This window comes from Pectinophora gossypiella, chromosome 24, assembly GCF_024362695.1.
Source record: "Pectinophora gossypiella chromosome 24, ilPecGoss1.1, whole genome shotgun sequence".
In the NCBI taxonomy this organism is placed as follows: Eukaryota; Metazoa; Arthropoda; class Insecta; order Lepidoptera; family Gelechiidae; genus Pectinophora; species Pectinophora gossypiella.
Genome location: NC_065427.1, coordinates 609109 through 624305, shown reverse-complemented (window position 1 = coordinate 624305; position 15197 = coordinate 609109). Strand labels below are relative to the sequence as shown.

The following is a 15197-nucleotide window of genomic DNA, read 5'->3' as shown; positions in this document are numbered from 1 at the left end:
GGGAAATATTGGAACATACATACACATACATACATAAACTCACGCCCGTAATCCCTAATGGGGTGGGCAGAGCCACAAGTAATCAAAGACAACTTGCAGCCACTGTTGATACGAAGTCCAAAGATGGATATGATGAACCTTATGGTGATAAGGGATCAGCCTATCGCCCATAACATTATACACACATTTCATTACATTTTATATTGGAACATCCTGTTTATCAATAAGTGTACGTTTAAATCCTGAGTGTGTGTACGCGATACTTACTTCAGTTTTGGAAGTTTGTCGGTAAAATAGGTACTGCTCTAGACATTTGTCTTGAACAAACTATTGCAATGTCATGTGTATGTGCTTACTTAGCTGTCATTTTTCTATGGAATATACTTCCAGGCCGAGGTAAGTAAAATAATTATCACTTTTATTTATACTTACAGATAGGGTAGCCCGGGAGACTTGTGCCACTCTCTGTCATATTTTTTTCGCGATAGCGAGGTGTCCCGTTGAACGTAATATGGTACCTTTGAACGGGCCAATGATGGGCAGTCGTCATATTGCTAAATTTCACTCCACTTTTTTCCCGACACCATAACAAGGTTTTTGCTATTAAAAGTTACTTACTTATTTTCATTAAAGTATTTTAATCAATATCAAACAATTTTTGAAGGTACTTATGTTGAAATTTTCTTTTAGAAGTAGAATAAAATAAAACAAACATACTTATATAATTTTATTGGTTAATTATAGTAGTTTGATGTGTGCGAATTTTAAATTTACAGTGATGAAAAGCCATAAAACAGGATTTGTCGGAGACTTGACTCATTTTATCGATGGGAGACCAAGGGTTCAAATTCAAAGTCTCCCTTTACGACTTATTTCAGTTTTTATTGTCTAAAATATATTATTTTTCTAGGTAGAATGAGAATGCCTTTCCGTAAGCACAAAATAATATACGCAGTTTAGTTTAAATATATTTAATCATCATCAGCGCTCATACATCTTTTCCAGATGATTTATTCAGTGTCTAGGAGGCAATTTTTTTCATGACTATATAGCCAAATGCGAGATGCGGCAAGGTGGGCCACACGCTCTGCAGATGTACTTATTCAGTGCAGAGGTTCCGTGACACTTTCGTGTCACCAGGCAATTTTATCTGCCAACAGATTTAATACTATTCTAATGTTGATATTTCTGTAGAACAGAGTCAACCAGATGACAATCTTCTACATCACTCACTATTTTAAGAATCAGAGATATTCCTCAAATTCCAGGTGCGATTATGAAATCAGTTGTTATAATACCAGGAACTGATAGGCCCATTACTTACTATGGCGCCAAACTCCTATGACCATTATTTTGACTTTTATTGGATTAATTGGATTTCAGTCATGTATAGCGACCTCAGTTTATTTTTCAAAAATTTTTTTTGCTAACTTGTTGTTATTTTACCTTACAGATTACTCTTAAATTGCACCAATTTTGACGCTCGTGTGTTTTATTATAGAGTTAGTACAAGATGTTGGTATTTTTTTTGGTTTTATGTAAATATGGCCACCGCTCTCAATTTAATATTCTTTTCGACTGCAGCCTGAACATACTCGCCTGCATCCTGTATTTATTTTATACTTTAGAATGTATACTACTATGGCACTAAGTTTGACGCTACTAGGTAGTATTAACATTTTACTACAAAGTAATAAAAGACGTTGAAAAAAATTGTTCCCTACTCCGGACCTCCCGAAGAAAAAAATTACGCCCCATTTATATTCTTGCTTTTTGATCCGGGGCACGGGAGTGCCCCCGCCAAGACAAGAAAATCAAAGCGCATGGGCAGGGCACTACCTAGCCTAGGGCGACATTTTACATGGAAATCTTTTTTTGGGACTTTTTTATTACTTAATGTAATATTCGCTATAGAAATGCATAGTCTGCAAATATCAACTGGATATTCAGCTAGGTATTTCAATTAGGTATCAAGTGTTGTTCAAAAGAGCCTTTCGAGACCCTCTGACGGATAAACGAAAGCCGTTTCTGTACAGAACCAGAAAGGTACTTTAAATCTGTTTTTCGTTAGATCAAAGGTGTACATATATTGGTATTTCAGGTTCGCTTGTAAAGTGTTAAATCTATTTTTTTTCAGGTTGGATGTTAGTTCAGAACGTGGGTGGGAATTACGTCTGCCTTGGACTCCAAGACCTGCCAGACCTTAAATCACCAAACAACTATATGGTAGGTAATTTAGTTTTCCTTATTAGTATCTATAAAGTATAGTTTAATTATAATACTTACTTAATTGTTAAATCATCATAATTTACAAAGAGCTATGTTCACGCTTTTCATAATTTATTGGGTATAAACATATTCTTTGTTGCGTAGTTCACAACGTTCCTTGAGTAACAATAATTGTTTAATTTTATAGGATTTCGTCAGGCATCCTAGTACTCAATTAAGTGATTACATAGAGGTCAACAATAGGAAAGAACAATGTGATAAGTCAACTGGAACCCATAAAGCGGCGAATGACGCGAGGACACTGATTTTCCCCGCGTACACAATTTCAACGACCGATAAAAATTATGGCACGGCACGTAACACCGCAGTCAATTTACATCAAATACATTTATTTATGGTGTCAAGTAAACTAATACCTCTGCTAACTAAAGGAGTATCTATGACACACCGTGGACCCATATATCAATGTTATCCAAGAACAATGCAAAAGATATCCCAAAATCTTAGAACAAATATTCACGATATTTCTATGACGCATCCATTCCTCTTTGAGAAAAGTTTATTCATAAAATACGATAATCATTTTAGTGATTATATCATTTGTGTCTATATTTGGACTACGATTCTTAGAACAGTCATTTGTAAACCACTATCGCATCAAAACTACAGCTGCAGCGCCAGAATTGAACACCTTCGAGCGTGTGCACAGAAGAACGAAGTACTTGCTCGCGATTTTTGACTCCATGGCAGTAGGCGTCGTGTCTACCGACACCACGCTGAGAATTACTTTCATGAATTCAGCCGCGGGGCAGATGTGCGGCTGTCGTCCTGAGGCTACAACCGGTAGACACATTGATGATGTGGTGCGCCTGACGAACGGATCGGACATCCTGCATATCGAAGTGTTGCTTCGGGACTCTTACAGAAAACACGCAATTTTAGAAGATTGTAGGTTGGTGGTGGAGAGCGGTGGCAGTGTGGAGGTGCAGCAGTGGGTGTCCCCGCTGACGTTGGACGGCGAACTGTGTGGCTGCTTGCTGCTGCTGCACGAAGTGGGCGCCGCGCGCGACCTCATCCGCCGGCTCAGCCATACCGCCTCGCACGACGCCCTCACACAACTGCCTAACCGCGCCCACTTTGAACAATATCTACAAAATTCCGTCACTAGTTCCATCAGACGGACGGCACAACACGCGCTCGTTTATTTGGATCTGGATGGCTTTAAAGTAGTAAACGACACCAGCGGGCACGCGGCGGGGGACGCTCTGCTGCAACAAGTATCGCACCTGATGCAGCTGCAGCTCCGCAAGAGTGACTTCCTAGCGCGGCTGGCCGGCGACGAGTTCGCTATCATCTTGTTCAACTGTAGAATCGAACACGCGCTACTATTGGTCAAGCATTTACTAATTAAAATCAGTGAATATAGTTTCTGTTGGGAGGGGACCATTAGCTGCATAGGCGCCAGTGCGGGTATCACTCGTATAGATGCTGGTAATACTAACACAAAGGAGCTGCTAGCTCAGGCTGACAGTGCGTGCTACATGGCCAAACAAAGAGGCAAGGGACAAGTGTGTCTCTTTCAGGACTAAAATATTGTACTTAGATTTTGTATTATTCTTTTTGTAAATGAGAATTTATGTTACGTCGAGAGGGTATCGATAACTTCTCGGTACTTAGTGAGTACTGAGTCGCTACCGAAAATAACCACCCCAAATCGTGCTCATTTTCTGTGTTCTCGTACACTTACCTACTGTTCTCTACTTATATAAAATGTAAATTTAATCAAAATTATATCTTAGTGTAAAATTAATCACTAAGAATATCTGTGTTCGGGGCTCACTCGGCAGTTATAAACAAACAAATTGATAAGTAGAATTTAATTTATTTATGTATAAGGATACCAAGTACAATAAAATGTATTAATAATAACGATACAATAAGAAATATGAAGTTTGTAAAAGTGCTTTCAACTTTGGAACTTTGGAAGAAATGTGATACCTACGCACGTAGATTCCTATCCAGTTTAGCACCACATGTTTAAGTTTATTTTAAATGATGTCTAATCAGATTACTTGCTTTTCATGTCTTTATATACATAATTACAATTGCAGTCGCCTCCACCAATCCGGAGTGGAGCAGCATGGTGGAGTATAATCCATGCCCCCTCCGGTTGGATTAGGGGAGGCATGTTCTGTACCTAGCTGTGGGAAGAAGATAGGCTGTTTATGTTTATATACACATGTAGGTTATTGTTTGCTCCTAAAGTTGTCTGTTATTTGTCAAAGGTAATTATGTACTTATTAACAGTAACTACCTAGTTGTGCGTGATCTTAGATAAAGTAGCACCACAGAGTAAACCTGATTTTTAAAATTATAATACGTATATACTTATATATATATATACTTTTCATTTTATTTCTTTCCACCAAGAAGTAAGTTGATATACATCATCATTCTTTTAACAAAGTAATTATTCAGAGGTTCAAAGTTTTCAAAAAATGTTCTACATAGCATTATGCTGAGTCTACGAAAAGGTAAAAGTAGAATCTAAATAAAGTCCTGTGGCGTTAAACTTTGCAAAACTTTTGCTTTTTGTCATTCTAATAATGATGTGATGTATATAAGATAGATATTTGTGTCACGGCAATGGGGACTGGGACGGGATCAGTCCTGAGCGATACAGGTTCTGCACCTCCTGAAATAAAGGAAACACAGTAAGTTAGGAGAGGATTGAAATTGAAGGGAAACTCTCACTAATGAAAAGAAAAGAAAACATTGTAATATTTCGCATTGCTTGTCATACAACGCTTCTGGCTTTGACTACTAGGTATTTATTACAAATAACTGCCGATTACAGTGAAAAGTACGTAGAATTTGATCGTGATCGTTATCGGAGTAAAATCTACGAGCAGACTGCAGTACAAAAATACAAACAATCTTAATTCAAATAGATTTCACATATGTGTCGTAATACTCTTACTTTATGCCAGGATCTACGAGCCAGGATACACCATATGGGTGCCTCTCAAAAAAGTGGCACAGTAACCTGCCGTACAGTTTTTGTTAGATTTATTTTTTATTTTTAATTCTCAATTCAATTCTTAATAAATTATTTATTGCATTCCATGTAGTACAATGGGGTGTTACATAGGCATAGGAACTAAAACATGGACCCTATAGGGCACAGCAACGTAAAATGTTTTACTCAAAGTTTTGTATTAAAATTGTGTATTGAGATTTACTACATAGACGCCATCTATTTTAGTTTATAGCAATAATTGTTTTAGAAGCAAATATACTATTCTCAAAACTTTTTGAAAATTTGTAAAAAAAATATCTCGTGCCACTTCTTTGAGAGGCACCCATATGTAATCTTTATTAAAAAAAATTGATATGACTACGTAGTTATTATTACCCCCTTCGGTTGATTGAGGGGAGATCTCTGTCTAGCAGTGAGACGGAAATATACGCTACTTATATATTATTGATAAGAACACATTTGTTAAATGAATCTTGTAAAAGGTCTTTGGTAATAGTAACATAATTATAAATTAAATGCATTGGTGGCTTCTTCATATTCGTAACACCCAATTGCTAGTTCTCGTCTGTGTTTACCATGGCAAATTAACGAAAAATCTGCTTTATCTGTTCTGTGCACACTGTGCACTAAACCATATATTCAGTAGACCTAACGTAAGTATAAACAATGTCTACTTAAAGTACCTAAACGTGGTAGTCGTACTTACCATGAAACAGTGATAGAGTCTAGAATGAAGTAGGTAGATCGAGTGTAGGAAATTACATCCCCGGATGAGCAGGATTCGTACGGAGCTCTGTAACAGAAAAAGTTAGTGTTTATGAATAAACATAATATAACTAAATATATATAACTAAATAATATATAACTATTTCATTGAGTCTCGAAATATGAAAATTGAATATGTGTTTGGATCACCATAATAGAGTGATATTAAATAAGTAGGTATGCAACAACTGTATAAGGAAAGTGTCATGTCTATATCTAGATAATAAGTATGCAGTTTTTAAAATTAGATTACCTACTATAATTATTAATTATTTAATTAAATTCTTTATTCAAGTTACTAGGACTCATAATTTGTTAATAACAAAACTTATATACTAGGTTAGTAGAATAAGGAAAAATAATTAAATACGGGAGAGTTTAGCTGCGACTCACCGCCTTGCCACACCCCCAGCAATAGCACAGCAGCGAGACATGTACACACAAATTATGTCCATGGTATGATTTTACAAGGCATCAGGTTTTTGGCGCCATTTGGTCGTGTGTTGTTTCGCGGTAGAGACGCGGCGTGGAGCGAGTCGGTGTGCACTTGCGGAGGAAGTTATATCGGTCGTTAAATGAGGGATGCTGGTCGATATGTCGGCGATAGCCGGTGACGCGCTGCTCGCCGCTAGCATTGTCATTACAAACATTATAACGGTGTTTTTATTTTTAGCGGAAAGATTCTAAAATAATTATCTTTATTTTTCCGTTAGGGTTGCCCTTCTGTAAAGTTGCCCTTTAGCGACCAAAGGATTCAAATTGGTAACATGGTTACACTTTGAATCGTCTTAAACATCATCATTCTTATAATTTTTTATAGTCTTATCCGCCTAAAACTAGATAAGTATTTGAAATGATGATGATGACGAATTGATTGTTAATTGCGGCAAGCGTTATAGGCACCTTTGCACCGAAAACAATGAGGAGCGGGCTATTTAATGACTAAGCTAATATTATGTTACAATGTAAGTATGACTAATGACTAATAAATATATTTTATCAATTGCCGAATTTCAGTTGTTACCTATCTTGAACCCGGCAAAATGGATCTCAATAGACAGATAAAAAAATGAAAGGCCCCAGTTTTTGGTAAAGAATCGTAAAAATGATATGTCGTGTGTCGTAAATTATAAACATTACAGGGGTTCACGAGCGATCTCCTGCGGAACTCTAAAGCGACAATTACATTTTCAGTGCCAATTTCTATTTAAGTCGGAACACACTTTTTGTAGAAACAAATACAACACAAATCACTTTTATTTGTCTGTAAAGCATTCATGTAGCCATGTTACAAGGAAATTTAACTTTGAAATTTTATAGCCTCGCAAAAGGCATATGATATATGGTCGGCTATGTGAGGAATGTAATTATAAGGGTCGGGTGAGGACGTGCGGAGCGGCGGGCGAGGGAAAAATCACTTCTCACATGGACGAATGAGATACAATGTGTGTCCAACAACAACCTACTCAGAATTGAAGTTTTCAATGCTTGTAGCAGAGGCAAGTGCTTCTTGCCTAATACGTAGACTCGTTTGCGAGACTTGGTAAGTGGGTACATAAGTGCTTAAAATATCTTATTTAATATTATTGGATTCATTTTTCAAAAAGTTGTAGTATCGTTTGAAATATTTAAAGTTTTGAAGCATTTCTATTTTTTTAAACGTTATTTATTGTAAATTTGCCGCAGATGACATTAGCTACTTGGCCGAATGTGGGAGCACTGAGGACTCTCACCCGGTAAGTTTTGAAGCAGTAACGTGCATTTATCTCTATTTGAGTTAGAATATTATTGTACATAATATTCACTCGTATGTTCTGCTTAAATAATCAATATTTTAGAAGGCGCATATCATAAGTATATAATAATTTTGTTGGGAATGTTCTTAACAGTCTCTAAATTGTGTGTCCTTGTATCCGAGGTAGGTCGCGTAGATACAATATTACGGTGAATATGATATATAATATTAAACAAAAGTATCAAAAGTATGATAAAAATCTGACACCGAAGTACCTACCCGTAATTCTGAAATCGATGTGCCAAGTTTCGTTCAAGTCCTTATAATGGTCGAGTGCGAATCCGAAGTACTTACTCCGAAATTTATAAGCAGTGTTATCTGCGCCGTCTCATACCTACAACATTGTGACCGACGACACGAGACGTACAGTTAACATTTTAATAATACGGACAACGACAATAAACAAGCATGACTAACTCAAATGTTTGGCAAATACATATCGCTGGTTTCCAACAGGTGCCCGCGGCCGTAATTCATTTTCAATAGATACCTACTATACGAAACTTATAAATGGTCTTACGTAAATGATTTCAATCAATTATTTTAGCTCTTAACTTATTAGCTGTAAGTTATAAAGCGTAGAGGTTTATGTATGTATTTGCTACTTTGATTAGCAACGTGATAAGTAAATGTTGGTGGGTGAGTGTTATCTGTGTGTAAACGGCTTTACCCGGCGCGCTGGCAGCCACCCAAATGTTGCCGGTTGCATAACTATTCTGTTTAAGACTACGACACATATGTACAACTATAACTCGGATTAAAATAAAGAAACATAAGACATATCTCAAAATCGTAAAAGTTGCTATTTCATAGTTTAGCATCGTGTTTTGGTTTATATCTTTATGAGGTTCGTATGTGGCCGGCAATTGTCAGTATTTTGCACAATACATTGCGTTTTTTATTTCTATACCGAAAGATAAATAAATACAGTGAGATATCGACAAAGATACGAGAGGTATTTGCCTTTTAAATAGGTTCGTTGCTGTTCTACTGACTACCTATGACGAGAGACAAGCAATACACCGTAGATGTGTCCTGGTACAATAAATGCGGGTAGTTTAAAAGGAGGTTACTTACATATGACTTGATTGCACCACCGGGACACGTCACAGGGCAGTACCCACGCTCCATTGACCTGGAAGATGTCAAACAGTTCCCTGAATTAATGCGATATATCTCGTGAAGTTCTGAACTGTTGAACATCGAACAATTTATGGTGTAGGTACTTACGTAAAAATGCGATTACAATAAATTTTGAATGAATGCTCTTAACTAATCTAATCTTAAGTCATGTTCATTAACTAACTAATTAATATGCTTTGAAAAGGATTTTTTTTTGGAATTTATGCTCAATCGACTGCTTGTAGACTTAATAATATACAAAGATACCTATGTAGGTATAGTTATACTGTCGCTGGCTTATATGTAATGGAGCCGATTCCTGCAGACACTAAATTAATTTTAATTTAATTTGAGAATACTAAAACTAGCTTATCTTATCTCTGTCTTGCACTAGTCGCAATTGAAGGACGACACTATTTTCGAGTTGGTAGACAAAAATAAGTTTTGTCTGTCCGAATAGGCACCAATATCTTCATAAATGATGATGTATAAGATATATTACTGACAAATGTAATTGTAATCTGTTCAGTAGTTTTCGTGTAACAGAGACAGAAACGTACATACACCCCTCCTCACAAACTACCGCGTTTATAATATTATAGTAAGTAGTTATTAGCAGGCTATTCTCACCTTCGATATCCAAGGGCATTTCACATGTTTTCGGAGAATGGCGCAGAGTTCTGTTGCTTGTCTGAAATTGACTCTAAGAGAAGGAAAGGTTGCACAGCACAAAATATGGAAAAATCATGGGTCATTTCACGTTTACAGGGCTTAAAACTAAGTATGCTTAATTTAGTGATCTGATTATAGTAGTAAGTCATAATAATCATGTAAAAGTAAAGTTATGTCAAGATACCCTGTGAATTATCAGCCAATAATTCTAAAGGCAACGTGACACAACACTGTATTTTTTTAATGAGTTAATTATGTGGAATAGGTAATGTTATGAGGTAAGTATTAAATACTTATTTTTTTGTACCTGGGTTAGTAGGTACTATCGAGACAGGAGTTCGCTAGAGGGATTGATTAGGATTTTAGGGATGAGACGGTGGTGGCTAGACGCAGAAGTGTCAGATAACATCGTTGCGAAGGCGGGATGCTGTGTGGGTTGGAGGCAGTGTCTATATCTAGCGGAATTGGATGTATTGAGGTTGGAATATGAATGTTGCGAATGTGTTTGTGTGAGATAAGTTTGTAGCAGGAGTGTCAAGCTTATCGTAGTTAACCTCTATGAGCGATGGCGATGATCTCGCGCATGCTGGGCTCGTCCTGGGGCGGCGGCGGCGGCCGCGGGTCGGCGGCACGCGCCAGGATCTGCCGCACCACGTCCCGCGGCGGCGCGCCCAGCGGCGTCGGCCGCGTCGACAGCCCCAGCTGACACAACACGACATGATTTATAAATGCTCATGCTCTGTTTAACAATCTGAACGTGTGAGAGTATCGTTACCTACGTAAGGTATCTTATTACAAACGTATTACAGAATCTCAGTAAAAATATTCAAAATTGGTTTGGGTTTCATTAGGGTACCTAATGCGTGGATTTACTTATAATGATGTATTTAAATCGATGTTAAGATAATTGATGATAAGTACATAAGTACTAATTATCTTTAGCAAAAAGATGCATTGGAAGATCATGCTGTCATTTTTAGATGTAAGTATATTTGTATTGGAAAGTGTTTGACTTTGAAGGTACCTTGGCTAGTATTTGTGACTTGATGTGGTCGAGGGTGGCCGGGTCTGGCGGCGGCGGGTGCGGGTGGTGGTTGTGGTGCGCTGCGTGGTCGCGCGCGCCGCGCGAGGTGGCGGCGGCCGCTGCGCGCGTGGCGGCGAGCGCGAGCGCCAGCGCCGCACACGCGACGAGCCAGGCGCGCATGGGCGCCTAGCGGCCGCAAGCGCTCAGCCCGCGCCATCGAACCCGCGCCAACGCGACATCTCCGCGCCTGCAGACAACACATGCAACATACTCTCACTACTATTTCATTAAACACGTTTTACACGACGAATTCGAAAGCACAATCTAAACGACACAACAACAGTGCATTAAATCGTTCAGACAGTAATTACGTGGAACACATAACATGCATATATTAAGATTGTTAACACTGGTACGTTAACATTAAGCTAAGCTAACTGGAGCTAAGTTGCTAACAATACCAGTTATGTTACTAAATTAAATATTACATAAGTACATGCATAAACCCATGTCTATTTCCCATCGAAGTAAGCAGAGACTATAGAATTCCAATTGCTTCGGTCGTGACACAGTTCTCTTGCTTTTTTCATACACCAATCGTTACATACACGCATGTCGGTCCAGATTAAAATATTATAATTCTTTGTATAAAGTGATATAAAATATGTATGTGCGCGCGTTGGCTCGTACAACGATTTTATTTTGAGATTCGAACGGCTTTTGATGTTGATTCATTGTATAACTAATCTAACTAAATATCTAATCTAATCTAAATCTAACTTGTTTGATACTTAAATATGAATCAAAATCGTTAAATGCATCGTGATTACGTCGACAGGTAGGTAAGTAAGTAGGTTAATATTTAACATGGTAAGTAACTAAAACGTGACACAAGAGTCGATAACGCTTAATTATTTAAATAGTTAATCCCAGGCTGCGGTCGGTGTATGTAGTGTTAACAGACTCGCTAATTACCGTCAGCAACAATCAGCTTAAATGCTTATTAAACCAGTGCCCGATGGAGTTTAATTATCCTAAAAACTGTATTGAAATGAACGGAGCTTACAAATAGGTAGATATCGGCCTCCGTGGTCCAGTGGTCGAGCGTTGGGCTCACGATCCGGAGGCCCCGGGTTCAAATCCCGGTGGGGACATATCACAAAAAATCACTTTGTAATCCCTAGTTTGGTTAGGATATTACAGGTTGATCACCTGATTGTCCTGTGCTCCCGGTTACTACTTACTGATACCAGGATTGATGAAGCTGGTATTCCACCTCACAATTCACACAATAAGAAGAAGTAGATAGTGCATTAAATTGGTATACAATATATATATATATTTTAAAATTTTTCTTCATGGTCTCTCTGTTAAAGTCATTAACTCCGTGATTGATTGCATAGCTCCCTATCTATCATGTATATTTAATAAATGTGTAGACAATGGTGTGTTTCCAGATTTAATGAAGCACAGTAAAGTCATTCCATTGTTTAAAGCTGGTAGTACTTCTGACCCTACTAATTTTAGACCAATATCTATACTACCCACGCTTAGTAAAATATTTGAAAAAATTTTATTACTGCAATTACTTCAACATTTCAATTTAAACAATTTAATGTCTAATAAACAATTTGGTTTCACAAAGGGTCGCTCAACAACCGATGCTGGTGTTGAGTTAATAAATCATGTTTTTCAGGCTTGGGAGGAGTCCAAAGATGCTATTGGTGTCTTTTGCGACCTTTCCAAAGCCTTCGATTGCGTTTGTCATGATATCTTGATCGCGAAACTTCGTCACTATGGAATAACTGATAATGCCATCGCTCTTTTGGAGTCATACCTTAGTGGCCGCGTTCAGAGGGTTGATGTGCATGGCTGCAGATCGTGTGGATCTAACGTCACTATAGGCGTCCCGCAGGGCTCAATTCTAGGTCCATTTCTATTCCTAGTTTACATAAACGACCTACCTAGTCTTGTAAAACATGAGGTGGTGCTGTTTGCAGATGATACCTCCTTACTTTTTAAAGTAAAGAGACGACAAGATTCCTTTGACGATGTAAACAACGCCATTTCAGAGGTAGTGGATTGGTTTACTGTAAACAACCTGCTACTTAATGAAAATAAAACAAAATATGTTTATTTTACGTTATCGAATGTTAGTAGGCCCCTCGATTCTATTATTGTAAAAAATAAGGAATTGGACCTCACGGATACTGCTGTATTTTTGGGAATTACTTTGGACGCTAAGTTGCAATGGAGTCCTCATATTGATAAGTTGTCCAAAAGGCTCAGCTCAGCAGCATTCGCGGTCAAAAAAATTCGTTTAATAACCGATGTAGAAACCGCGCGATTAGTTTATTTTGCCTACTTCCACAGTCTAATGTCGTACGGCATCTTGCTGTGGGGTCATGCTGCAGATATGAACAGCATTTTTGTTCTGCAAAAGCGAGCCATTCGGGCGATTTACAAATTGGGACCCAAGATGTCACTTAGAAATAAATTTAAAGAAATTAATATTTTAACTTTGGCATCACAATATATCTTTGAAAACTTAATATATGTAAAAAAACATATAGGATTATTTGCAAAAAATAGCGATCGGCACATTGTTAATACCAGGAATAAAAATAAACTTGCTTTACAAGTCAGTCGATTACATAAGATTACTAAATCTTTTAAGGGGCAATGTATACGTTTTTACAATAAGATTCCCATTGACATTCAGAATTTGCCTTTCAACTGTTTTAAGACAGTAGTTAAACAAAAACTTTACAAAAAAGGTTATTATAAAGTTAGTGATTATTTAGAAGATATGAATGCATGGGATTAACTGTCTGAGAACTGATATTAGGCAGCTAAATTACTCAATTGTATACCAATATTTTATGTTTTATGTTTATTTTTATTTTTTTAAAGAACGTCTAGGGCCCTGTGCCGAGGTTTTTCTTGCAGCTTCTTTTCCCCGGCTATACAGGTTGTGAGAAGCTGCAGTAGTTTTAGGCGGATGAGACGTTCGTTATGTAAAATTGACGATTCAAAGTGTAACTATGTTACCTACTGAATAAAGATATTTTTGAATTTGAATTTGAATTTAATCTGTAAGCCAACCTCTGTCGGGAATGCGGTAAGTGTGGAGTCTCAATCTCAACTGGGGCAAAGCAGTACGGATTCATTGGATCCCTTATTGGAAAGTTTAATGTGACTCCATAATCTGTTATCCTTTCGAGGTCGCTCGCACACCGAGCGCGGTGTGGTGGTTCACACAGATGTTGAACAATACGTAAATACCTCTAAACCTTTACTAAAGTTTCACACGAATAAGTTAGTAAACAAGGAAAGAGCTACTCGAGGACTTTTAATATTTGCTATGTGTAACTTAACGAACGTAATCAATTCACAAAACATGTCTTTACGTTATTGTTATTTTTAAAGAATAAATCTCAATTCAAGTCTAAAATTAATCTCCCAAAAATAAAAATAAAAACTAATCAAATCAAACAAAAAACAAATCAAAATCAAATCAAAAACACAAATCAAATCAAATCTCAAATCTCTAATCTTTATCAACTTCTACACGACATTCGTTAAAAAAGTATGAACTCATTTCTAACTACATAACTTTATTTAAATCGTTGTGTGTGTTCAACCTTAACTTCCTTTAATCTAACTGGTGGACTTATAAACTTTCAGTCTTGTAAAATAAGATAATTCTTATGTCAACTTAACTTACTACTGTTTCTCATGAATAATACGTACCCATGATAGTATGTATCGCAGTGATTTTTTTATATAAATAATCGCATATATTCGATAAGTAAACATTACGATCGTGTCGGCGTACCAGGTAATGACTACGCACGCCCACGTCGTGGCGACTTGGACAAACTAATTACTGTGCTATTTCAAGCTACCCAAAAACCTCTATTCAGAAAGTAGGGCTTTATAAATTTGACAGTTACGTCGGGTACCCGTCTCCTCGTACCTACATCATTATATATCCGCCCACGCGCCCCGCTGTTATAGAGAGCACTCAATCAAAGATCGTAGGCGGTTGACATGTAACTTTATTAAATAGGTCTTATTACGTGAGGCGTTATAGCCAGATGCAGAGTTAGAATTTATTTATAAATTTTGTATCATTATCGTATGAAAAATGTTATTATGAACCTAGATTGGAAATGAACGGTTTTAACCTTTTATTACATTCTCAGTCGTAACGGGTTGCTCCAGTTACAACGATTACGAGTATTTCGCGCTACGACGTTTTGCACAGCTGCGCGACTACGGCATAGCATGGCCCGACAAGTGTTACAATTTCATCGGAGTCTATCAAATTTGAATTGTAGCGTTGACAGCGACTTTCCGAACGGCGACCCGCGCTACGGCGAGTCTCTTTACGGCGAGTGTCCTTATTTTCCCTTTACGTCGAGCGAGTTTAATGGCAAGACACCAGCGGGTAGATAGTTGTCTGGAAGCTGCACTATTAAAGAATACTTAGCCTATGGAATTTGTGGAAACTTGCGGCGTTAGTGTATGTGTGTGTGTGTGTGTGT

The 15197-nt window shown here is 37.5% G+C and overlaps 1 protein-coding gene and 1 long non-coding RNA gene across 2 annotated transcripts; one reads left to right on the top strand and one right to left on the bottom strand.

The window, feature by feature from the left end:
• The first annotated feature begins 282 nt into the window (after positions 1 to 282).
• LOC126377785 (uncharacterized) lies at positions 283 to 2478 on the top strand. The gene is made up of 3 exons (XR_007567992.1): positions 283 to 396; positions 2138 to 2226; positions 2417 to 2478. It is a non-coding gene; the product is annotated as an uncharacterized LOC126377785 (long non-coding RNA).
• A 1613-nt stretch (positions 2479 to 4091) lies between these two features.
• On the bottom strand, positions 4092 to 10827 carry LOC126377780 (forkhead box protein B2-like). Its single transcript, XM_050025602.1, has 5 exons — positions 10648 to 10827; positions 10178 to 10325; positions 8907 to 8964; positions 5976 to 6062; positions 4092 to 4924 (listed from the first exon to the last, which is right to left on the bottom strand). Exons 1-3 carry the CDS (start codon positions 10825 to 10827, stop codon positions 8936 to 8938), a joined length of 357 nt encoding a protein of 118 aa, XP_049881559.1. The 3' UTR covers positions 4092 to 4924; positions 5976 to 6062; positions 8907 to 8935.
• Between the last annotated feature and the right edge of the window lie 4370 nt (positions 10828 to 15197).

What these genes read in the sequence shown, in the direction of transcription:
- LOC126377780 (XM_050025602.1), bottom strand. Translation starts at nt 10,827, where the DNA reads ATGCGCGCCTGGCTCGTCGCGTGTGCGGCGCTGGCGCTCGCGCTCGCC. An exon ending in AGTCACAAATACTAGCCAAG is followed by an intron (nt 10,326 to 10,647) that starts GTACCTTCAAAG and finishes GTGTTGTGTCAG; the next exon opens with CTGGGGCTGTCGACGCGGCC. An exon ending in CATCGCCATCGCTCATAGAG is followed by an intron (nt 8,965 to 10,177) that starts GTTAACTACGAT and finishes GACATCTTCCAG; the next exon opens with GTCAATGGAGCGTGGGTACT.